The sequence below is a fragment of the Protopterus annectens genome, chromosome 4.part0, assembly GCF_019279795.1.
Source record: "Protopterus annectens isolate FY-2018-M chromosome 4.part0, PAN1.0, whole genome shotgun sequence".
Lineage (NCBI taxonomy): Eukaryota > Metazoa > Chordata > Ceratodontiformes > Protopteridae > Protopterus > Protopterus annectens.
The window spans coordinates 87,539,320-87,565,634 of NC_056733.1; the positions used below are offsets into that span (position 1 = coordinate 87,539,320).

The 26,315-nt window shown below is 43.6% G+C and overlaps 1 protein-coding gene across 1 annotated transcript in view; it reads right to left on the reverse strand.

Annotated features, from left to right (window-relative positions):
- The window catches only part of TBCD (tubulin folding cofactor D), a 3,708,267-nt gene that overhangs the window by 669,496 nt on the left and 3,012,456 nt on the right, over positions 1-26,315 (reverse strand). The window contains exon 26 of the mRNA XM_044068123.1: positions 18,483-18,564. Within this exon, the coding sequence (XP_043924058.1) occupies positions 18,483-18,564 (82 nt within the window). The remainder of the gene's footprint in view (positions 1-18,482; positions 18,565-26,315) is intronic.

Genomic DNA, 26,315 nt, shown 5'->3' on the forward strand with positions numbered 1-26,315 from the left:
TGGAGTCAATCCCAGTCTACTATATTTAACGCTGATGCTACAACCCAGAGATCCTTCTAGATCCTACAAATTTGGACTCATCTGGGTAAGAGAAAGTGTTGGAGTCAAAGAAAAGTCTTCCAATCCAATACAAACATGCACAGAAATCTCAAGTCCAAAAACTCTGAAACCATGGGACAGATTGGCGTAAGAGCTACAGCCTGAGATTGAGAGGTGGAGAGGCTCACTGGTCTGATGGGAGATTGAGCTAGTAAAACACCCAACTGAATCTGGGTTCTGAGAAATTTTCTCATTATCCTGTCCACATCCACTTCTGATAGGCTCCCGGATGAAGTGAGGGAAAAATTAGTAGATGGTGGACAGGAATCTCTTCGAGGCGTGTCCTGCTGGAAGGAAGAGTGAAGCCTCAAAGACATGGGTACAGGAGAAAACCTTGGAGACTTAGATTTGGATACGCTTAGATCTGAATGAGGAGATCCAAAGATTTCAATTTTGTTTTCATTGGAGTCAAGCTCTTGGGAGATCATTAGAGCTGACAATTTAGATATCTTCTCAGGCAGAGACGAGCCAAAAGAAGTTGAGGGAGGACAGCAGTAAGAGGAGCACTTCCTCGATTCCTTAGGTCCCTCTGCTTATCCGATGAAGATTTCTAGAGGAAGATGGTAGATGGTAGAAGAAGCAGAGGATGGAAGTAAACTTTTAGTATAAGCTTATACTTTCTTTCAACTAAGGCTCTATTATTGAAACTAGCACAAATGTCACAAGAAACATCAAGATGTCCTGGACCTAAACAGTACATACATACAGTGAATGGCTATCAGAATTTGGGATCTTATGCCTGCAAGCAGAGCACTTTTTGAAACCAATACATTTTTCCAACATCCTTAAAATTAGTCAAAATTACTAAACAAATTACGAGTACTAGTAGCTAAATAGTGAAGAAAGTATAGAAATTAGTAATGAAAAATACTAGTAATGCTAAAGAACATATACCCCAATGGTAAACAGAAAATTAGGAGTCAGAAATAATAGCAATGGTAACAAAGATATACCACAACGGTAACTAGAGGGTTTAAGGCCCAAATGTTAAAATTACTGAAGTAGTTAGAAAAGTTAGTGTCTTTTTTAATAAGGAGAGAAAATAAGAGTAATAAATCGAAACTGAAAAATGAATGTACTTATCCAGGTAAATAAATCTTTCATAATTAAATTGCCCGAGCTAATGGTGACCACATCTTATTGTTAAAGAGGCAAATGAGATCTGAAGTAACTCACGAATAGTTGGGGGATTATAGTTAAGGGGAGAAGCTCGAGCTATGGAGCCAAAAGTCTGTTGAGTGGCCTAGAAAGGATCTGACAGTTTGTTCTGAGACCCATCAGTTGAGGAACAGATGAAAAGGACAACATCAGATCCCTGTGTTTATGGAATACCAAACAGGACTGTTTTACAAGAGCTTTAGCTCAGATACTCCTACAAATGTTGCAGCAATCAGTAACACTGCTTTCAATGTAATAAACCATACATTAGCCGGAACAGCTGTCTCAAAAGGAGCTAAAGTTAACATTTACAAAACAAAGTTAACATCCCAGGTTGACGCCACCTGTTTTCTAGCTGGATTCAAATGTGCAACCCCTTTTAGGAAAAGTTTAACCACAGACTGCGAAGACAGGGAATAAAACATGAGCAGACGTGTTGAGATGATTTAGAGATGAACATTCAGAGAAGAATATAAAAGGTCAAAGGATAATATCTCACACAAACATTGCAAAACCAGTGACACAAAGCCTGAATGTGTCTTTGTTTTTAGAGTGGCACCAGTTAGCAAATCTTTTCCATTTACCAATATAAGGTTTCCTAGTAGCAGGTTTCTATGCTTCATTTAACACCTACTGCACCATCCTCTGAAAATGATGCCTATAAAAGGTATAAAAATCAAATCATCCAGACAGTTAGTTATAATTGCTTGAGATTAGGATGTATCAAACACCCTTGGTCTTGTCTGAGTAAATCTGTATTGTATCACGTAACTGCCCTTGGCCAATTGTGTAAGAAGGGAGAACCACCGTTGTTTGTGCCAGAATGGAGTCACCACAATGAATTTGCAGAGTCCTTCTGAACTTTCAGAATGACCCTGAATATCAGTGGACAGGGTGGTAACACACACATAAACATTCCCATTCAAGGGAATGAAAAGTCATCTGTTTTCCAGCCCTAATTGCAAAGAATCCTGGAGCAGAATTTCTTCAGTTGCTTGTTTTGAAAGGAGGCAAACAGATCTACTTGAGGAGTGCCTCATAATTAGATCAATTCCTAGAAGACCCCCCCCCCATTTAACTTCCATAAATCAAGGTGTGTCCTGGTTCTGCTTAGCTTGTCTGTTTTGAATTGCTACCCGCAAGCTACCATAGCCAGCCAACACAGAGGGTAAGATCTGGTATCTCCTGTTTGATTATGTATCAAATAACTGTGGTATTGTCAGTGATCACTTGTTGTGGCTTTGAAGACTACAAGTGATGCAGAAAATGGGGAGCATGAATAACAGCTAACATCTCTTTGACACTGACGTGCTCTGGCCTGTCCATTTTTTTCCAAGACCTTGCACTTTAAACTCCATAGACACAGCTCTCCATGCAAAATCCTATGCATCTGTTGTTACAGATTCTGAAGGGGCTGTCAGAGAAAAGGGGAGACCTGGATTCAAGGATATCTGGGTCTTTCCATCAAAGCAACTCTCTTTTCATAAAGCCCAACAGCGGAATCTGAAATGTCAAGGGTGAAGATGTTGGAACTATGCTGTTTTTCAGGAAGCATTTTTTTTCCTTATATGTTATCTGGCAAAGAGAATCATAGAAGCCATGAATCCTAGTAGTACCAGAGGTATTCTCTTACATAAGTTTGAGACTAAATGGAAAAGCTACGGAACAATTAAAGATATAGGTATTTTTCCTAAGGAAGGAATACCATTTGCATGGGTAAATCCACAAGACAGCCTAAGAACACTATTTTGTGGGAAAGGATCAAGGACGATTTTTGAATGTTGGCATGGAAGCCTAGATTGACAAGCAGGTTTCTCACCCATACAAGGGACTCCTGACACTTTGTTTGTAGTGGGCTATCACAGCAGGTAGGCACTTTGTGAAGACCCTTGGAATAGTACATAACCCAAAGGGTAATGTAGAGAACGGACAGTGAATCCCAGAAAGAGACAAATGTTAAAAACTTCTGAAATCTATGGCAACAGGATTGTGATGATAAGCATCTTTCATGTCCTGAGTTTCAAAAAACTTAGAGCAGGAATGAGAGGTAACAAAGTTTGTAGGAGCTAGAGACTTTGCAAATATTCTTGGAGCTGCAGAAAGACCAAAAAGGCAAAGCAGTAAATTGAAAACGCAAGGAGCCAGAGGAAAACCTGAGGAAGAAGGATGAATGGATATATGCAAGTAGGCATCCTAGTGACACTTAGAAAGTTTGTGGGAGGATGAAAGGCAGAAGTGTGCAACAAGAGAGGATTTTAAAAGATGGTACCTTCAAGTGTTTAAGAAAAAAGGTCTAAGATGGGTTTCCACTGTCCTTCTTTCCACAGGACTTGAAAAATTTTGGAGTAAAACCCTTTTCCCAATAAGTCTCTTGGCACTTGCTCAATGGAGCTATGATTGATGAGGTCTTGAATAATGGAGGCCAGAAGGGATATTTGGTTTTGAGGAGGTCGTGGCATGCATTACAGAGGGGGAGTATTTTCTTAACACATGGCATAACTGTCCTTGTTGATGCATTTTTCTCTGGTAATAGCTTCCCACCTGGCCAGGGAAAGTGATAGCCTTTGGGAAAGAGGAGTAATGGGGTTGAGGGCAGGGAGAAAGTGCTGCAGAAGTAGTCAAAGATTTTTGCTTCCAAAGAGAGGCCTCCCTGCTGGAGGTTCCCTATGGGTTTTCACAGTACCTTTTTCTAGAGGTTTGCCTTTGTTTCAGAGCTGTCCTATGATCCCTTTATATTGGTAGTTTCCATGGTATCTAGGAACTGAGGAGAACAGAATATCTCTGCAGTCTTTCAAGGTCTTATCTTGGTCATGGACAGTTTTGAATAGACTGGCAGCAGGAGGATGAAACAATAAATAATTCTTTGTCCAAATGATAGTCAAATTTTTTTTTATTTGAAATCCTCAAGGATAGCCTGACTTTGAAGCCTTGCATATCTGTGAATAACAGATCCAGTGCCATCTGCCCTAGAAGAAGTATCTATTGCAGCATAACTGCACTTAATGTTGTGCCTGGCAATCTGAGTGGCCTGGGATAGGAAGATCTGCCTTTGATGCTTGCAGTGTGCTGCACGAGGGTCCAGTATAACTTTGTTTAAGGAATACAAGAAAGAGATCAAGCACTTTGTCATTTGAGACTGGTAGTTAATTGCCCTAATATCCAAGGTAGCAGAGACGTAAACCTATTTTCCCCATCTATCCACAGCCCTACTATCTTTGCCTGCAGGTAGGGCATTAGCCCTGGGCAGAATCTTCTAGAGAGAGAGACATACTACACAGGAGTCTGCCCACTGGACTACTGTATAAAGATTTTAGGTCATTAGGCACCTAATAATGTCTGGTCTTTTAGGAGCTGGTGGTTGAGAATCCAGTGCAGAAGAGGTGAACTGAAATGTGTCCTGGTAAGTCTCAAGGACAGTCAGGACTGAATGCGGCACAGGGGTACCCATCTCAAAGATTTTATAATACCTCTTCTGAACATCAGAGATCTCTGTGGATTGCCATTCAAAGTATTTCATCATGTTGTGTATAGTCTCCCTAAAGGGAGCTTCCTTAACAGGGGAATCTGGTTTGAGAGTGTCCTCTTCATTAGAAGAGATTTGTGCTAGAGAATGCAGCTGAGAGGAATAGTCCAGAGAATAGTTTGAATCTTAGTCCTGTTCTTCTTCAGAAGGAGAGATACTCAGGGTAGGTTTGTAAGGAGTGGTCTGTAGTTGTGGAGACCCAAAGAAGGGAGGTTTCAAGGATACAATAGCTTTCAACAACCCATGTGAAAAGTCATTTCACTCTTTTTCCTCAGCTGCTGAGGGATAGGCTGCATTCCTGGCCTTCTGTTTTTTCTTTTTTAGCGGTGATGTCAACCTGGATGACATGCAAAAGTTTGGAATCCTGTCCGACTTCTATTAGAAAACATGGAATCTCTTCCCCAACTAAAATTTGAGGGATGCCTTGTGGTCTGACAGAAATGATGATATGGTTCATCGGATGTATCAGCAGTCTGCAAAACCTCAGGAGCCATACAAGCCTCTAACAGGGTCTCGGTAGTGAGCAACTGAGAAGTAACCTGATGTACCGCAGTTTCCGGAGCCTTAGAGCATACTCTGGAGTCAGTAACATTGGATTGCATAGCCGTTCGATGCCTTTTTAGTTTTTTCTTCAGAGGCAGAGGGATGTCCAAGGATGCAGAAGTCACCCATCTTAGACTGAGCAAGAGTTGAGATGCTGGGTCTCTAGAAGGGCATTGAAAGTGGAATGCCTCATACTAAGGGGACAGATCGAACAAGATTTGTGACTGTTTTCTGGATCTAGTCAAAAAAGACACTTGCTATGCAAGTCCTTATACAGAATCTGCCTACAGTACTCGCACTTAGCCCTCCTAGCTAACATCTAACAACTTTCAACATAATAGCATAAGTAAAAAGGAAGGGGCCCCACTGGGGTACTTTTCTTGGTAACTGAAGCAAAGGTACCAAATGGGAATCAGTCCAATGGATACATTACCTGCATTCAGGCTGAAAGCGAGACAGTCTGGGGATCCCAGCCTGTCCATCCATCTTTATACCCCAGTGCATATGAACTGAGGCCATGCATCAGATGTATGACCTCAAAAAAGGTAAAGCTTTGGTATCCTGGCTGGACATCAAGGGTGAAAATCTATATGTCAGTTATACTGCAACACCGAGTTCTGTCAGGATATTTTTGGAGATTTCACACACATGTTGAGAAAGGACAGGTTGAGAACTGGTCTCCAACAAAGGTCCATCTTTGGCAACAGAAAAATTCATGAATAAAAATCTTTCCCCTCTGACTTGGGGGAACTGTTGCTATAACTCCTGTAGAAAGCATTTAGTTGATGACCGAGGGAAACAGATAAGTCTGATTTATAGGATGACGGAGGAATCCCCTGAAAAGAAGGGAGGCATTCACAGTACCATTTGTAACCCTCGTGAACAACTCTTACAGTCCATGTGTGTACACATTCAAGCAAACACAAGCTGCTACACTGGACACAGTCATAAGAATACTTTAAAGAATTTAGAAGTTATGTACTCACCATAACGTTCCATCTGAGTAGGTGTATTCATTTGTCTGCAACCTGTGGGTTATGGATCCGATATCGGATCCGAACCGGCATAGTTTCCAGCTATGGATCCAAGCTCTCAGCTCCTCCCCTCACCCATAATGCCCTGCTCTACCCTCATGACCTCAGATCGAGTTTGCCAAAGCAACAATACCCTCAAAAGGGTAACAAGTAATATGCAGGAAACTGAAAGGCCAGGGGGATAGGAGGGCGGGATGGTTGCAGACAAATGAATACACCTACTCAGATGGAACGTTATGGTGAGTACATAACTTCTAAATCTGAAGTAGGATATTCATTTGTCTGCAACCTGTGGGACAGAGTCCCCAGCTACCTGAATCTTGGGCGGCCATCATGGAAGGATATTCCGGAGCACCGCGGAGCCAAAGGATGCTCTACCCCTGGATGCAAGATCCAACTTATAGTGAGAAATAAATGTATGAGATGAAGCCCATGTAGCTGCTGCACAAATATCATCCAGAGGAATCCTAGCCTTGAAGGCTGCTGAGGTAGATACTGACCGGGTTGAATGGGCATGAACACCCTCCGGTGCGGGCCTTCCTGACGCTTGATAAGCCAATAAAATGCACTGTGAAATCCAGCGGGACAGAGAAACTTTGGAAATTGGCTTGCCCAAATTGAATTTTGCAAAGGAAATAAACAGCTGGTCGGATTGCCTATGACCAGCTGTCCTGTTGAGATAAAATCTTAGTTGCCTGTGAACATCTAGTGAGTGTAGCCTATATTCACCTTTGTTTTCATACTTAGGGAAGAAAACAGGGAGGTTAATGGATTGATTGATGTTTGCTTCAGAAGCGATTTTAGGAAGGAAGGACGGGTTGGTCCTGAGGGAGACACGGTCCGGATAAAAAACCAAGTAAGGAGGTTTAGCTGATAAAGCTTGAAGTTCAGAAACTCTCTTGGCTGATGTAATGGCTACCAAAAGGCTGTCTTGTAAGACAAGAATTTGAGGTCCACTGTAGCCGCGGGCTCGAAAGGGGGAGCGGTCAAGGCCTGTAGGACCAAAGAAAGGTCCCAAGGAGGAACTGCTTGCTTAATAGGGGCCTGAGAAGGAAAGTACCTTTAAGAAAAGTTTTGCACAATTTGGCTGACATAAGAGGATTAGACTCTTGACCAATGTGATAGTGAGAAATTGCCGCCAGTTGAACTTTGACTGTGGAACTGCTGGCACCATCATTAAAGAGAGAGGTTAGAAAATCAAGCACTACGGGAGAGGAACCGTGAAGGGATCTAGGCCTTGCCGCTCCGCCCACACAGAGAAACGTTTCCATTTGCTTCGGTAAACCTTTCTAGTGGATGGTTTATGAGCCGCCACCAAAATAGCCTTTACCGGTGAAGAGATACCGGAGTCCTTATCAAGAGTGGAACTGGAGCAGCCAAGCGGTCAGCTTCAGGCTGTCCAGGTTCGGAGGAGGAATGCAGGATGGATGGGATATCAGATCCGAATAGGATCTAGAATCCAAGGAGGATTCACCGAGTGAGACCTTAGGAAGGGGAACCAGATCTGTCGAGGCCAGAACGGAGCAATGAGAATCATTCTGCAACCCACCCGAGAGGCTTTCTGAAGAACTTGCAGCATCAGAGGCAAGGGTGGATAGGCATACAGAAGACCGGGTGGCCAAGCATGCACCAGAGCGTCTCTTGGGGTACCTCCGGGAGGAGGTATCAGAGCCAAAAACTGTCGCACTTGGTGTTTGAGGGAGAGGCAAAAGATCGCATGAAGGGTTCCCCACCGTGCGAATATGCGTTCCGCTACTTGACAATTGAGAGACCACTCGTAAGGGGTCAGAATGGTGCGACTGAGCTTGTCCGCTAGGATGTTGGCCCGACCCGGAATGTGCGTTGCTATGAGAAAGCGATTGGTGGAGATTGCCCATTCCCAAACTCTCATGGCCTCTCGACAAAGAGGGTAAGACCTTGTTCCCCTTGCTTGTTGATGTACCAGACAACAGACATATTGTCCGATTGAATCGCAATTGTTCCCAAGGGAAGAAAGTCCTGAAGTGCTAGCAACGCTAAGAGCACTGCTCTCATCTCTAGAACATTGATATGCAGTAAGGTCTCTGAATCGTTCCACGTGCCTTGGACTGTCCGCCCCCCAAACTGCCCCCGCCACCCGAGGCGGGAGGCGTCCGTGGTCACCGTGGCGAGAGGGGAGAAGCACAAAATGGGCGACCCTCGTGGAGATCCGGGAGTGGAGCCACCACAAGAGGGACCGCTTGCAAGCCTTGCTGATCGCTATGGGATGATACATGGGGAGAGCAAGGTATGACCACTGTACTAAGAGCGTCCACTGTAGAATGCGCATATTGAGCCTGGCAAGAGGAAGAAGTGCTATCGACGAAGCCATGGACCCTAGAGCCCTCAGGACCAACTCCGCTGGAACAGAACATGAATGGAGAATGGCCCGCACCTGGAGCTGCAGATTTAGAACTCTGTCCGCAGTGAGGAAGGCTCGTAAACTCCTTGTGTCTAGTCTGGCCCCTATGAAATCTAAGAGCTGAGTGGGTGCCAGGTTGGACTTTGTATTTATTGTGATGCCCAGAAATGGAGCAAGATGGAGAAAGGAGTCTCGCGCCGAGAGAAGTAGATGCCTTGTTGGGGCGGTAAGGAGCCAGTCGTCCAGGTAGGGAAAGACCTGCACCCCCTGAAGCCTCAGGTGGGCCGCTACCACTGCTAGTACTTTGGTAAACACCCTGGGGGCTGTGGTGAGACCAAAGGGAAGGACCCGAACTGGTAGTGACTGGCTCCCAGCCGGAAGCGGAGAAACCTCCTGAGCGTCTGTCCATTAGGATGTGGTAGTACGCGTCCTTGAGATCTATCGAGCACATCCAGTGGCATTCTCCCAGAAGGGGGAGAATAGATTGTAGAGTGACCATTCGAATTTTTCTTTGGGGACTGCCAGATTCAGGAGAGAGAGGTCTAGGATTGGTCTTAGTTCCCCGTCTTTTGGCACTAAAAGAACCTGGAGTAGAACCCTGATCCGATCTGGTCTGGGGGAACGGGCTGGATGGCTCTTTTCTCTAGCAGATGGCCAATTTCTGCTAAAGCGGCCTCCCTTTGACCGGGTGGTACGTCTGGGAGGGACTTCATCTTTGGAAGGTGAAGGAAAGGAATGCGATATCCGCTGGATATGATTTGGAGAACCCAGCGGTCCGATGTTATGGACTCCCATGCCGCTAGGTGCCCCGAAAAACGTCCCCCGACTGCCTCCAGAGTAGAGCAGTCGGGCAGCCCCTCAGGGCTGCTGCGCGGGCCGTTCAGAGAAAGGTTGCCTGGACCCGAAGTTTCTGGGAGCCCCTCTGCCTCTAGGGCGGCGTCCTCCCTGTCCTCCTCTGCCACGGAAGGACTGGTTGTCCGGAGCAGGCTGGGACTGCTGCGACTTCCGGAACCACATCTTCTTCTGACCCTTTTGGTTCCTAGAATAGGGCCTCTGGGGTGCAGAGAAGCGGATTCCGACGGCAGACAGCGTCTTCCGTCCTTCTCGCTCTGGGTCAACGCCTCGCGAACGGTCTTGCCAAACAGAGCAGAACCATCAAAGGGGCGTCAACGACGCCTTGAAGGGCTCAGAAAAATGCAGTGGCGGAGCCAGGCCTGACGCCTAGTGACCAGTCCTGTCCCGCAGCTCTAGCGCCCTCCGTAGCATGGGAGAGTAGCCGGATAGAAGTATTTGTGACTGACCTAAGAGTGGCCATTTTGGTGGAGTGCAGAGCTCTGTCCTCCTCCGAAATGGACTCAGGGGGGGATGCAGCGTACTCCTTAATAAGGTCTCGCTGCATCCGAATAACATGTGCCAAATAGTTCAGCCCTTACCGAAAAGGTCGCCGAACTGAACATCCGCTTCCCCAAGCGGTCCATCATCCGAGACTCCTTGCTCGGTGGGTGGACTGAGGGACTCTCCTGAGCCAGTTCCCTCTTTGTGGCCGCCGCCATCAACATGGCATCTACAGGAGGCCCCTTACTCCAATGGGTCCTGTCAGAAGGCGGGCTAAGGATTTTATCAGGTCTTTTGGGAATTGGCTCCACGGTGTCCGGTTCCTTCCACGCCCTGGTGGTAATAAGGTCCACCAGGGGTCGGCAGGGGGACACCCAAGAGGTAGACGGGCCCGTTTCGAATGCCTCCAAGAACACGGACTCGTCCGAGGAAGACTTGGGGGCAGACCACCCCCCCCTGATACGGAGCATTTCCATGATGTCTCCGAAGGAGACATCCTCGGGTGACCGTGGGGAGCCTTCCCTTCCTCCAAGTCCGTGTCTTCAGTGAGAGACTCAGGAGTCAATGTGCCTCCTTTGCGTATGCTTGCGAGGAGCCTCCTCTGGGGGCTGTCAGAGGAGTCCTCGCAAGCAGCAATTTGCTCCATAGGAGCAACTTGGGGCACAGAAACGGGCTGTCCCAGGGGCCGGATGGTGGAAGCCTGGCCCAGTGCAGAGGGAGCGCGGGACGGAGCCGAAGCAAGTGCCGGGGGTCCGGAGACCCTCAACAGAGCCCTCTCCACTACATCAAAAGCCGAAGGGGAGCCGACCTCGACCAAAGGATCCGACAATCGGCTCCCCCTCGGATCCGAAGAGTGGATCGGAGCCGGCGCCGGAGCACTCGGATCCGGAGGGACAGTGCGCTCCGACACAGACGGCGCCGAAGGAGCACTGATCCCCCCGGATCCGAAGCTCGGATCCAGGCTCCGAGAGATCGGGTCCGACGCACTCGAGGGCATGGTCGGATCCGAAGTACCCAGTACTATCGGATCCGACCTCCCCCCGGCTCGGCTGCTCGAACCCGGAAGCGGGTCGGAGAAGGAGCGATAGGCTTGAAAAGGGTGTTGAGCTCCCCCCCGGAGGGGGGGGAGGCAAGAGCACTCCCATCTGCATCTGGGCCTGGATGAACCTTCGCATCATCCGGTCCAGATCAGCATCCGAAAGGCTATGGGTAGATCTCGACGAGGCTACCGAGGTAGGCCTGGAATGCCTCCTCGATAGCCTCGCTGAGATCGGGTCTCCTCCTCCTCAGGACCCGGTGAGAAGCACACAGGTGACCGGAGCCGAGAAGGAGGAGACCGCTCCAACAAGGAAGCCGGGGGAGAAGCCCGCTTGGCTGGCGGGCCGAAACAGAGGTCTCGGCCCGCCAGGTGCTTCTCCCTCCGGTCCTTTTAGATGCATCCCTCTCCTGTCCTGAAGCGGGAGTTTGAGTCCCAGGAGCAGGAGGGGTGCTACAGGGGAACAGCTGCAGCCGCAGGAGTCCCCGAAGGAGCGGGGGTCGGAGCCGAGTCCGGCGGTAAAAGACCCGCCAGGACCAGCTTGGACCTCCGCTCCCTCAGTGCCCTGGGGTTGAACCCTGCACAAATGGAACAGCCAGATGTGAGGTGTTCAACCCCAAGACACTTAACACACCGAGTGTGGCCATCAGCCGGTGAGAGCTTATGGCCACACTCGGAGCATTTAGAGAAAAATGACTTAGGCTGGTCAGCCATAGTCAAAATTAACCAAAAGTTACAGAAGTAACTTAAAACAATAAACTATAAAAAGCACACAGGCCTCACACACACTCTACGTACCAGCGAGGGGAGGGAATAAAATATACTACTGTAAATAAAATTAAACCAAAAACAGTCAATAAAAATAGGAAACCTACAACTTTCACACAAAAAAGTTTAAAGAAAGCAAAAATATTCTAATTTTGTACAAGAAAATTCCACTTAGCTGAGAGCTATAGAAACCACATCCAGTTACCAGCGCGGCAAACAAGATCTGAGGTCATGAGGGTAGAGCAGGGCATTATGGGTGAGGGGAGGAGCTGAGAGCTTGGATCCATAGCTGGAAACTATGCCGGTTCGGATCCGATATCGGATCCATAACCCACAGGTTGCAGACAAATGAATATCCTACTTCAGATGTTTAGTTACCTGAGAATTAAATTATTCAAAGAGGAGGAAAACTGGCAGTGATGTTCCCCATATTGTCAAAAGAATCCAACAGACACCTTAACATGTCAGCCAGATAATTTAGCATTCTAAAGCCTAAAGCAGCAGAAGAATAAATCCTCTTCCCAAATCTGCATAAGGCTTCCCTCCCTTGTCAGAGGGAGAGATTATCATTAACTATTTTGCTTTACACCAGAATTTGACACAGAAGTAGCAGCAAGATTAGATCTGGGATGATAAAACATTTATTAATATACCCAAAGAAATTTATAGTCTGTCTTCCTTTTTATGGAATGCTGTTTAACTGTTAGGCACATTGCAGGAAAGATCAAAAACATCTTCCAAAGCTAGAAAACTAGGAGGAACAGCAGCAAGTTCTAGAAATTCAACTTGTGATAAATCATAGTATTTCTTCAAAGAAACTGTCAATCTGTTCATCCTGGAAACAGCTTAAGAAAATGAAACTTCCTCCATGGGAGACTGAAAAAACACTTTCCTCAGAGATAGACTGAGGCACTTGAGCAGAAAAAATTAAGAGATACCCTTTTCCAATCCCTTTCTTCATCATCAGACAGGGAATCCTCAGAAACCAAGGAAACTGACATTTTTTTTCCACAAAAATTCCAGTAATCTTTCATATGTTCTAATGCCTGCAGTAAACCTTTAGCCAAACCAATAAAATCTTCCTTATTTACAGTAACAATCAGGAAATATAAATGTTTAACTGACCATCTTTTTTATGAGGAAATCCCTAAAAGGGGACCGACTCATGGATGACACTTCTTCCCAGGGAACAGGTCTCTTAGCCAAGCTACACAGGCACATACTCTACCAGCCTCCTACAGGACTGACGTGAGTATCTCTTACATGTCTAGGCAAGGCTACCTGAACAGCTGCAGAGTTGACACCTGGCCCATGAAGGCTGAAGAAGCAAACCAGAAGAAGCCTGAGAAAAGGAACCAGTGTGGCAAAAGCAAAGTCACCCACCAGCAGCTGGGGCAGAGACTGAGCCTGCTCTGTTGACAAGGGCTCCTTGTAAATTTTTTTCTTGGGTCTGGGAGAAGGCAGAACCATAGGATAAGTATGCTGCTTCATGATGCTGGCTAAAAAGGATTACTGGTTTGAAAACTATAGTAAGACAGTGACGGGTAAGTTGTCAAAAGTACTGTTAACATGCAAAATACACAATGAAACTCGCAAAACATACTTGCCCTCAATAAAACACAGCAAATCCCCAGAAAAAGAGCACAAGTTTTTTTCCTCAAAAAGTGCTTAAAGTAAGCATGAATAGTAAAAGTTAAAAACTGAAGGCAAACAGTCCGTTAGAGCAGCCAGTCTTGGGACAGTCCTGTAAAAAACACAGTTCCCTTCAAAAAAATAATGCTTTCCACAGGAATCATTACATTTTTCACAGAAAATATACTGTAGAAGGCTTTTCCAAAAGGGAACTTGTGCCCAGTAACTGATGACTGATGGCTGTCAGTCTGTCCTGAGAAACCCATAAGAGGAGTGCTCTCTAAACACAGCAGGAAAGCATTTGGAGTGGCTGGCACACAGTTTGTAGTTTTTCTCTACTTGTAGCTTGTGCAACCAGCAGCATAGGTATAGGTGTAAGCAGCCTGAGGGTTTGGAAGACTGGTTGGTCATTATATCCTTGGCACGATGCGACCCCTAAATTAGGCGAATGCAGCAATGACTTATGAATGAGCATCATTAAGTGCTTTGAGGCTGGTAACAGAAGTGATTCAAGTCTGTTGATCATCCGTTTTGGCCAGGTGGTTTTAGGTATTATAAAGATAAGTGCACCAGCATACAGTCAGAAAATTAGTCAGTAGTCAAGAGATACAAGCATCTTAGGTTCAAGAGATCATGATAACCAAGACAGGACCAATGGAAGAAAAATAAATAAATAAATAATCTTACAAGTCTAAGCAAAAGGACAAGATTTTAAACGGAAGAGAGCAACAAAAATGATGATAGCAGCGGCAGTACTAAATAAATAACAAGTCTACAACTAATTTAAGCAGCAATCAGGAATAAATAGATTGCAATAAGTGTGACACAGTATCTCAGCAGGTACAGCAACAGAGAAACAGAACTCCAGCATGGCATGGCTGTTCAAAGTGTGCCTAAAGGCAACTAGAAACAGCCTCATGCAAACCCAGTCATTCAATAGCAACACTGTAATGCTGAAGGGTTATGGAAGCACAAAAGCCAACAGCAGAAACAAAACAAAACAAAAAACAATTCTGCAGGTCACTTGGAAAGTAAAATTAAGAAAAGTGCCCACTGGCTACTACACACTATCAACTACTACAGTGCCATCCAAAGTGCAGCACTGCACAACTCTACTCAACTAAGGGCAATTTCAAGCCATGCAACAGAAACTATATCAATACAGAGGCAATCAACAGCCAAGAAAAAAACTCACAATGTTCACTCACTCCCATCAAATAATTGCTCAGAACACTGCAAATCCTCCTCCTTTCATGAGAGAAAGACTGCAGAAAGTTCTAAATATTAAAATTTTGGCAGCACAAGTCTCAATATTACCTATATGTTAAATTATGTTCATAGATAAAGTTATAGTAATAGTTGAATTAGAAACTTCCCTGGTGTTGGAAATATTAAATCTATACTTACTTCCAATGAACAAGTCTCCAATGGGCAAAGTCAAGCAACATTATACAGTTCCAGTCAAACCAAAGCAAAGTCGGGGAATGCAGCAGAAATTATTGCAACACACAGGCAAACAAAAGTCAAAAGAAACTTACAATGCTAACTTACCTCTATCAAATAATATATAAGAATACTACAAATTTCCCTTCTCTGACCACAGAAACATTGTTAAAACACTTATATGTTTTAAACTACTGGCAAGCAACATAGCTATAAATCAGTTAAATTAGGAAGTCCCCTCAGTAACCCTAGGATGCTACTACAGAAATTCACAGAATTCCTTAATGATCCAATGTTGTTGTCATTAAGATAGTTAATTTTAGGTGACTTACATTTCTGGAAAGGTGACAAATCTGTGACCTTGCCACAAGAGTTCCTTTTTATTATGAAGGGCTTTGGCTTTGTTCAAGTAATCACATCTGCTAACCACCATTCCTGGCATGCTTTGGATGTGGTGCTCCAACATTAAATGCTTACCTTTTACCTACCTCTACCTTTTTGGTGGAAACTGTCTCATAGGTTAAGTACTAGGCAAGCTGCACTTGTGGGCCAGTTTAAACTTAGCCAGTTTCCCTTTTTGTGCTCAAAAACAATCTATCCCATTTGGTTGCAGTTGGCTTTACCCATCCCATGTTTGATAATTACCCCTAATGAGAATAAACAGGATCATACAACATATTACTTGAAGGGACTCATGCATGGAATAAAGAACTTAGGAACTGCATCTTTCCATTAATAGTACAGATGGAAGTCATGGGGTAAATGTTCTGTTTCCCAACCAGAGATCTAAGTTGCGCTTAAAAATGTAGAAAGATGAGCTTTGTTTATGTGATCTGCGAGTCTGTTCCAAAGTAGCAGTATTCTCTGCAAAATATACCTGTCCCTGCAAACCATTCTGTCATGGTTGCAGAAGAGTTTTAGATCACTAAATTAAGTATTTCTGATCCATTTGACTGCTGATGTGCAGCAAATCCATCAGTAATGTGTCACAGGATGCCTTGTATGCCAGACACAGGTTATCTCTTAGTAGTCTGTAGGATACCAAGTACAGTGACAGGGCTTTGAGTTGGTCCATGTAGGACATGTTGTTTAGGCCTTGTATCATTTTAGTAAGGTATCTCTGTGGGCATTCCAGTTGTTGCATGTTATCTGGACAGATGCATGCCAAAGGGGGATTATACTTAATGACTGAACTAATAAGGGCTGAGTATAGCTGGACAATGACATCGCTAGATCTAGACACAATTCCTTTGTTTATAAACTGTGCAATATAGAAGGACTTTCTTATAATAGACACATGTTTGTCAAAAGGTAGGTCACTGACCACATAAGTTCCCAAATCCCGAACAACAGGGTCAGTTCTTAGGCACATATTGTCAATGGTAGTTGACTTACCAAAGGATACAATAATGCATTTTTTGGCATTTAGTTTCAGACCATGATTTTGACACCAGTTATATATTTGAGAGAAACCTTCCTGCATGATGGCAAAGTCATTTCAGGATTCAATGACTGTTCCTAGATTGCAGTCATCTGCAAACAGTACGTTAGAGCCCTCTGGTACTGGCTTTTACTTCAGAAAAGTAGATGCCAAACAGAAAGGTGCCAGTACAGAGCCCCAGGGGATTCCACTGGTGACTGGTCTCTTTGTGGAGGTAACTCCTCCATGTTTTGATTATCTGTGTCCTATCTGTAAGACAGCTGTCAATCAAGCAGTTGATATAGGGGTTTATTCTCAGTTTAGGATCTCATGGTCAAACCTTGGCTTATGGTGATTTTACCCAAGTAGATTTAACTTAATAGTCACATCTATTAACAAAGCAACACTGAGTTCGAATACAAAGATTTTCAGTTCAACTAGCAATCAATATCAAAGTTTTGGGTTGTAATATGGTTGCTACAGAAACATTTGCACTTCTCTGCAGTTTTAAGTACTGAATGGAGGAACTTTTCCATGAGTTTCTAGCTCAGAGCTATGAACATGAACATGATACTGAAGAATTGTACGCTCAGAAACTTAGCACAGTATCTTAGTTTAACACATATTGTCATGACCTGCACTAATGAAGATTAAATATGCTCTATTTGTGAGAGTGTAACAGAAAAACTGACAAATTATAGTGGATAATCCAAGTAAAAAATACACTTAAAGAAGGTCTCAGTGTTAGCTATATAGTTATTGAAAAACTGTAACCACATGACACAAGAACATATTATACACAGGCATAGTTACTTAAGCGCCACCTCCATATCTATGGCCTACTGCAGTTTTGAATTATACAGTATCTATTAACTTACCAACACCTTTCAACCACGATACCTAGCCTATACACCACTCCTTCTTTATCTCTTACCTGCACTTAGCACCACTTTTCCTATTATCTACTAACATGAACAATTAAGTATGCATCCAATGAATTACAGATGTGCTTAACTATAACCTTATTATACCTCACCTCTTTGGAAAGTGATACAACATTTAGTGTTGTTGCATTACATCTATAGATGACAGCTAATATAATTGTAATACATCTGTAAGCAATAACTAATGCACCTGCTTTCTTCTGGAAAATTTCTTCCAAGATCTCCACTGAAAATGCACTCTGGCTCAGCTGGACTACTCCAGTTAACAAATGAAAATAAATTAAAAAACAGAAAGTCAAAATGTAAATTATTATTTCTTCTTTATGGCAAACAACTGTCACTGTGTTACAGGAGCTGAGATTCATAGCCAACCTACCTAGTATGCAAATCATGCACATTGCTAGAAATGCCAGAGAAGGCTGTCCAGATTCCTAGACCTCCTTGCTACCCAGCAACACAGCCTTGCTTTATTGAGCAGCTTGAGGTTCAGTACCACATGTAAATGTGGTAGTGGGGGTATATGTATGACATGCTAGTAAATGCATTAGCACCCCAGTGTACTGCTCTGTTGGGTATGTTGCCTAGTACGATATTCACAAATGTGCAGAGTAGTTTCACTTCCATGCAGGGAAATGCACAAAATGTATAAATGCTTGCACAACTTGTATATTGTAATTACCATGCTGCTGTTAATGAGGGGAAGCTAGTTAGAGCAGAACAACTATGAAGTGTGAATACAGACATAACACACAGCCGCACGCACACAAACTTCACTGCACTACTTATCTGGATCAGTATTCTGAGCAAGGTGAAGCTGTCCCATTTCACTCTGCGCAGATTCTCTTCCAACGAAACACAGGTGCATGTGCATCTAAAGTGCTTCATTTGTGTGTGGGGAGAACTGTCTTCTGCTATATGCATTTATACAGTGCATGTCATCTGCTAGGTGCCAGCTCCAGTCACTTGTTCAAAATGTCCAGTTGAGCAGTTCATTAACTACAAAGGATGTGCATGACTGTAAATTATGAAGTGGCTGAGTGTAGCAACCTGCCTTAGCTGTGCAAAGCAAGATGCACTGCAGCGTCTGTATTTATAAATTCCACCTGTAGAGTTAACATGCGTTATGACTTCTAACATGATTTAACAATTACATAGCTTATTGCTTACCCTGCATATCTTTCAGTGCAGTACCATGATCTGATTGATAGTACTCATTACAGAGGGCAGCCAGTGCTGTGACAGCAGACTCCTGTAAGACATCAAAAGTGAATACAGATGAAGTTAAAAGCTGAACAAATTATGACTTGGTGTGCATTTACAAAGAAGCAGGCACCTATAAAGTGTAAAATTAATGATAGACCACAAAGAGAACTCTCTTCTCCTTAGACCAGAAGTTAATTTCACAACACTACAGACAAAAAGAGATTACTTACCAAACTGTTAAGGTAACAGACTACCAGTCACTAATTGAATAAAGAAGCATCACAACATCCCGAAGGACTCAAAAGCTCCCAGTGGCTTGTGTATATCTGTAAATGCTTAGTCCGCAACACTGCCCACCAGGGAAATCAGTATTCTCAGTACACCTCTACTTCTCATTATCAAACCAGACCATCCCACGAAGCTCTAGGCAGACCAGAGAGATTACATTAAAGCTGTAAGAAAAATCCGTCAGGGCCTCAGTGCTGCTAAAGTATCCTTTACAGGAAAACCCCAGTCACATTTTTCAGGGGTTGGAAAGAAGGTATTTATGACCCATCAAGGAGGGTCCTCTCTAACTCTCAAGATCCTATTTGACCAATCTTTGACTGTGATGATTCCCAAGCATTTTCATAACGGTCGAAGAACCTAGAAGGACTAAAGTTAAGGAAAGAAAAAATAAAGCAGCTACATCAGGGAATATAACTTCCTACAGACAAAGTTCAGACAGTAATGCTTGGTGAAAGAGTGAACCAAAGATCATATAACCACAATGTAAATGTCTACAATGGGGACATTTTAAAATAAGTAATTGAGGAAGTAACTGCTCTAGCGTAATAAGCTTTGACTACAGCATGCACAAGCAGGTGGTTGGCTTAGCCATCTGATGACAAAAGATGACAACAGCTAGATGATTAATGAAATACCGAATTTATATGGGGAGACAAACATACCTCAGTGGTGGTGCTGCGGTAGCGTTGTCGTCTCACAGTAAGATGCTGTCCGGTTCAATTCTCAGCTAGAGCGTCTTCTGCGTGGAGACATGCGTGAATGGGCGTACCTTCGTTGAAGGTTGTGCGTCAGGGCTGGTAACTCGGCACGTAAAAATCAATTACCAATCATTAGCGGACCCCTAACCGGGAAAAGCCGAAAGACACAACAACAATATGGGGAGACAAACATGCAAGTGAAGCATGGGAAGGACTAGTGATGTCTATGCAATATGGAGGGGGTGAGAATTCCTGATTTACATGATTATAACTCAACTCATTTACAAGGGCTGTAACTGATCCACTGCAAGAAGTATAGAACAGGTTAGAAAGAGCTGGCTCTGAATAAAATAGGTGTGCCACATCAATATGTCATACTTACATTTTGGGCATCATGTGATAGCAGCAGCAATAAGGAAGCTTTCTTGTGGAAAATATGCAAAATGACAAGGGAAATCTTACTGGAAAAGGAAGCGAAAGTGTGGAGGCAAAGGACTATTCCAACAGGCCTGGCACCAAGGAGAAGAGACAATAACATAATGAAGATATGGAGTAAAAAACAACAAGAAACCAAGATACAGAGAACATATCAAAATGGGTAGAGTTGTAACACTGTGGAGGGAGTTTAAGGAAAAGTATAACTTTCACATTAATGGTAGGTTGGTGTGCATGGGACTACAGACTGACAGATAAAAAACAGGGAAGTCTTCAGGAATAATAAAAGTCTTGATTGAACCAAAAATAAATGAATAAAGCTAATTTGAAAGGTTTAACAAGTAGAAGATTCTTTGCTGGAACTTATTTGTACTTCTCTATTCTATACAACCTTGGTGGTGTATTTGCTCGTAGATGAAGGAATAATTTACTTTGGTGCATGCATGCTTTATGGTCATATTTTTAGTCTACCCTTTTGGGGACACCTGACGTCTGAGGCAAGAAAAACTGAAGCAAATGGCGTCTGCTGCATCTTTTGTACCCCTGGCGCACTGACGTCAGGGAGGAGGCGACAGCAACCGACGCCGGACCTAGACTTTGGAATTCACGCCGACTGCGGGTGGCCTGCCAGCAGGATAACCTAATTGTAATGACTGCAACAGTGAATACACTCGAACATCTACATTTATGGTAGATACACAACTGTACTTTTGTGACATTTCTGCCAAGAATGTAAAAGGAGCAGTGACGAGATCTGAACTGAGTCATGACTCAAAATGAGTTTACTTTGTTTTTCTTGTGTTTAGTCTTTGGGCAGAAGAGAGGATCTGATTCACTTTCTGGGTACAAATGGCTCCTGGTCATTACCAGAATTGGAGAAAGCTGTATGCTTTAGATGCGAGAGAAAATATCCTAGGATAAGCTGGACTTACAAGTGTGTGATAGACCGTGGTTGGTCTGGAGCAGAGAGGCATATCCAGAAGGTGAGGCCATGACAGAGGGAACCACAGTTGGCAGGGCCAAAATGGAGCTTTTGGAACAAATTTGGTTTTGTACATCTTTGGGCCTTCTCTAGAAACCTGGAAAAGAAGAGAAATGGGGGAAATGTGTAAACAAGATCCTGGTCTAGTTATGAATAAGTGCATCTCTGGGACAGTGTTTTGAGTGAGGAGTAAAGGAAAAGTTGCTGCATTTTTGTTGGTTGTGGGTGCAGAGCAGTCGCGGCAATGCTTCGTCCAAGTGCAGTTTATGCCCTTCCTCGCTTTTGGGGGCAGCATGTTCACTGGTGACATTGTAATGAATCAGAATTCTGACTGCATGTGAGCTGTGATATGTTATCCATGAGGCATCAGTAAGCAACCTCTGAACCTGTCCATTAAGGAATTGGTTTGACCCCCATTATGGCTTGCTTATGAGATGTCTTTTTGCAAAGATCCACTCATACGGCTTCCAGCATAGTGGTTATTAATCGATTCCCCCTTGCTTGTTTGTATGTCATACTTCTGCCTTGTTGTAAGAGTGGATGGCCATGGCTTCTGTAGGAAGGGAATTGTGAAATGCCTGTTATGGACAGGTAGTCCTCCTTTCTAAAATGTTGGTAAGCAGTTTTGCATCTGTCTGCTCTGCTCATGACTATATTCCTCCACACTAAAGCAGCAATACTCATAACGGTCACATTTTGGGAGGTTGTGTGCTTGTGTGTGTGTGTGTGGGGGGGGGGGGGGGTTGGACTCCAGAATTCACCATCTGACCCTCTTCAGTGATGTAGAGGGGTGTAAAGCCCTTAATGCAACTCAGACACCCTGTGTTTGGGTAGCAGGCATGGAAGCTGGAGAGAGGGTTTTGTGAATTTGAGTGACTTGGCATACAGCTCTGCCATCTTTTTTGGGGGGTGGGGTCTCTGCTTAGCGACACCTGGTGGATTGCAGTGCACAGGTCCAATACAGTCCAAGCAGTAGGATTGTACTGCACAACAGTGTAGGTCAGAGGGCAGCCACTTTGGAAAGCTTGCATGCTCATCTCCCATAGATGCGGCTTAGTATTTCTCAGAGCTGGTATGAGGGTATTGGAAGACCCACATGTCTGCATGGATTACTACCCATGATTATTTCCTCACTGGGAGCACACAAGGCTGGTGAGAAGCATGCACCCCCACATGTTGGAATGAATGGGCTAGTTGGTCACAATGGTAGGTGGGTGTGGGAGTTGCAAAAAAAAAAAAAAAAAAAAACCAGGTGTGAAAATGTGTGCTGGAAACCATGAGCCCCCACACCCTGAGAAATAAAATTTCCATCATGGGCAATTCTGCAAAATCTGAGAACTAGGTGTAGAGAGGGAATGCTGTCCTGCAGAATACGTGCTCAACAAGACCATGTACATTCTGTACCCGATGAATGTGACTGTCATGGGTATCAGTTGGAACTTTGAACAGGTCACTTTTTTCCTTGCAGATTGGAACAGAGACAGTAGGTGGTCTTTGGAGAGCAGACTTCCAGATGCTCTTCGTGTTTCACTGTTGCAGTCATCGCACCTTAGGTTACGGAATAAAAGCAACCACAGCTAAGAATCCCACCCCCTCGGACATAGATTCCCGAGCTAGTATACACCTCTGCAACTCTTGCCATTAGAGCACTAAATTGTCAGTTCCACATGCTGAACTACCAGCAACATACTATGGAACTCCTTAAACAAAAAATATTTACCTTTCCGGCTTGTGCAGAAAATAAAGAAATACAGGAGCTTATGCATTCTGCAAGCCAAGTTACTAGACACACCTTGCAATGTGGCCTTGATGCCCTAGAAGCATCCTGCAGGGCAGCAGTCACAGGTTCAGTGAATACACTCTAACATCTACATTTATGTTAAGTGTACACAACTGTACTTTCTGGGGGCCACCAGAAGCCAGTTGCTCATATACAGAAAAACCCTGATGACTAGCAACCTTTGATGCTGCCACTAACTTGTGCTTGTTGAGCACCCAAGGAGCTGAAGTGATACCAAGTGAGAGTTGAAACTGAAAATGACTGGCTTTTGTGATTCCTTTCTGGTGGTGATTTGTAAGTGGGTATCGTGAAAGTCTAAATAACACTTGCATTCTTTTGGATACAGATGGATTACACCATGACCTTGCCAAAGATCTCTTTGGAGCATACCATTTTAAGCAGTTTGAGTGTGGTTTTGAGGCCCTCTTTTCTTTGTAACTTGAAAAGAATCTTAAAGCATACTCCTTGCTGATCTGATGGAACTTCCTGGGTAATTTTTACAAGCTTAGAGAGACTGTTTTTGTACAGCCTTCTCATAGGGTAGAAAATCTGGAAGGAGATTGTATATTCTGTTCTGATTCAGTGGGATGTCTGGAAGGGGAGAATGTATATTGTCTGGGCACTATTGTCCTTACATGGTTGCCCGTTGAGATAACCATCCATGTAGACAAGTGGTGGGCAGGCAACCTAGACTGATTTCATAGTGGGGGAGTTGAGCAGGTGTTCTGGAAGCAGACTGTTGCCTTCCCACCAGAAGATCATGGCATTCTTGACTGTTGAAGTGATTGTGACCACCTATCGGGTGTCAGCCATTTTAAATGTTGCCATAATCTTTGCACCCTCTTCAAGATCACTTGTTTTCCTGTTGTTGGCTGTATCTGAATAGTAATGGCATGGACTCCATTGCATCTTAGAGTAGTAGCTTTGCTGCTGTAGAAGTTTAATTCCAGTTGTAGTTATGTTCTTTCCTGCTGGTCTTGCTTCTGCAGCTTGGCTTTTACTATTTGCCCAAAAATGCAAGATGCAGTCATAAAAGGCATTTATAAAATTGGCCTTTGCATCTTTGTCTAGCTGTGTTAGGCATAATCATGCATGGCATCTAATAGGTATGACAGTGCCTGCTTCCCTTGCTGATATGACAGATTGTGAACTAGGTGCATGGGTAGTTCAGAAATGCAGTAGAGTTGATATATGGGACAACAGTTTGTCTTGAGTTCCCCATCTAGCAACTGTCATGGATGCTCATATGTCAAGTCACATTGTTCCCTGCTGTTGGGGGAAGGTGGAGGACAAGTAAACTCTTTGATAACCAGTCCAAAGCTTGCAACGTATTTGGTGTATGGAAATCCAAGTCCTGTGGGTAGGAATTTCTTCAGTTAGTCTGCAGTCAGTTTGGGATACTAGTGAAACATTCCAGTTTATTAAAGGCCAGAGGATACTGTCTGGCTCCTTTGGTAGGGTTGTCACCATGTCAAGGTTCTTGCATATTAATTATACCCCAAGCTAAAATTTTTGATCACTGAGACCACCCAAAAAGACAACTTGGGTGGGAGGTTGGCATAGTAGTTAAGGTGTTTGCCTTACAAACACAAGGTACGGGGTTTGATTCTCACAGGGGGCAATTGGCTAGGCTTAAAATGGCCCATGAGGGCAATTAGCCTAGTACTAATCTATGAATCTATGAATCTATGAATCTATGAAAGATATACATTATTTCAGGAAAAGGACAACAGCATATGAGAAACTGAAGAAGGTTTGGGAAGTTGAACTAACTTTCATTTTAAGCTGGGAAGAGAGATGCTTGGCTCCTGCTTTACTTCTAAATCAAGGAGATTTATGATTTTCTCTTAGAAGTGTTTGCATAGAATTATAGGATTATAGGTTCATACTAGGCTAACTGCCCTTGTGGGCCATTTTAAGCCTAGCCAATTACCCCATGTGAGAATCAAACCCTGCACCTTGTGTCTGCAAGGTAAACACCTTAACCATTATGCCATCCTTCCAACCGACATCTGTACAAACCTGCTAGATTAAGAAGGATGGTCCAGTGGTCACAGATGAAGGCTCATTTCTTTCAGTGGTTTATTTGTTTCAAGCTAATACGGCCCAGGGGAAATCCCATCAAAAATATCCGAACAAATACATGAGATGGCTAGAGTTTATGGACAGGCAAATTCCCAACAAGATGATACTTTGAAGGGCATTTCAGGATAGCAGGTACATAGTATATTAATTAATTAATTGATTAATACATTTACAACAACTGTCAACTGAATTTTACAACTGGAAAGTAAAATTATAGTGGGTATGAGTATATGTCTTAATTAATACATTTAGCAAAGTTATTTCGACTTAACCTGCTTTGCCACTGTTTAACTGTTCCAGTTGCTGAGATTTTGATTACTGTTTCTTACTACTGGTTTCAGAATCTGTTATACTTTTAATCTGTTTTTCAACAAAAGTTACTTGAAAAGAAAAATAAAGGTAATGCCAGCTGGCAACCTACTTGGAATGAGTATACTTGGCAAATGTAACGTACCTATAAACTACCAACAGTTCATGCAAGTAAGGCCAGGTGCACAGCAAAAAAAAAAAAAAACACCTGATATACAACCAACGCACTAGCTAGCACTCCTCACACTATGGTGCATGGATAAATAAATAACACAATTCTTCACTAAGCAAACACAGCTTTACTCCACCACAATAGCATACTGGTTTTGGCTTAATTAGCCTTCATCAGTGCTTCAATACTAACGGACAATGTTACAAGACTTTAATACATGCCTCTTACAAATGACTGGTCCCTTACAAACTTTCATTAAGTCCAGGAGGAAACAAAGCTCCCAGCCTAATAATCCAACTTTTCTCTTTATTATTTAACATAGTGTGCCAGCCTCCTTTATTATCCCTGTTTAACACAATCTTATCAATAATAACAAAATGAAACATTGCAGTTTTATGCTATAAAGTATGTTTATATAAGGCATTGGATCCTCTGGCACATCTAATGTCACTAAGATGCTCCGAAATCCTGAGTTTCAATGGGCGTGAGGTTTGTCCAACATAAAATGCTGAACAACTGCACGTGGCCAGATATATGACCCAATCTGTATCTCAATTCCCAAAATATTAATTTGATACACCTTTGATGTGTTAGAACTTGAATTTGATGTTGCTGTATATCAAATGTAACATACCTCTTTTTTTTTTCTTTTTATTCTGTACAGTAATAAAACAAACAATGAAAGTCTACAAGATTTCAGTTAATGAAATAAGTAAAAAGTTTATAGAATATTCAATTTACAGAAGATACTAGATTAAAATTCTTCTTCTTCTTTCGGCTGTTCCCATTAGGGGTCGCCACAGCAGATCACCTATTTCCATTTCTTCCTGTCCTCTGCATCTTGCTTTGTCACACCAACCACCTGCATGTCCTCTCTCACCACATCCATAAACCTTATCTTAGGCCTTCCTCTTTTCCTCTTACCTGGCAGCTTCATCCTTAGCATCCTTTTCCCAATATACCCAGCATCCCTCCTCAGCACATGTCCAAACCAATCCAATCTCACCCCTCTGGCTTTGTCTCCAAACCGTCCAACCTGGGCTGACCC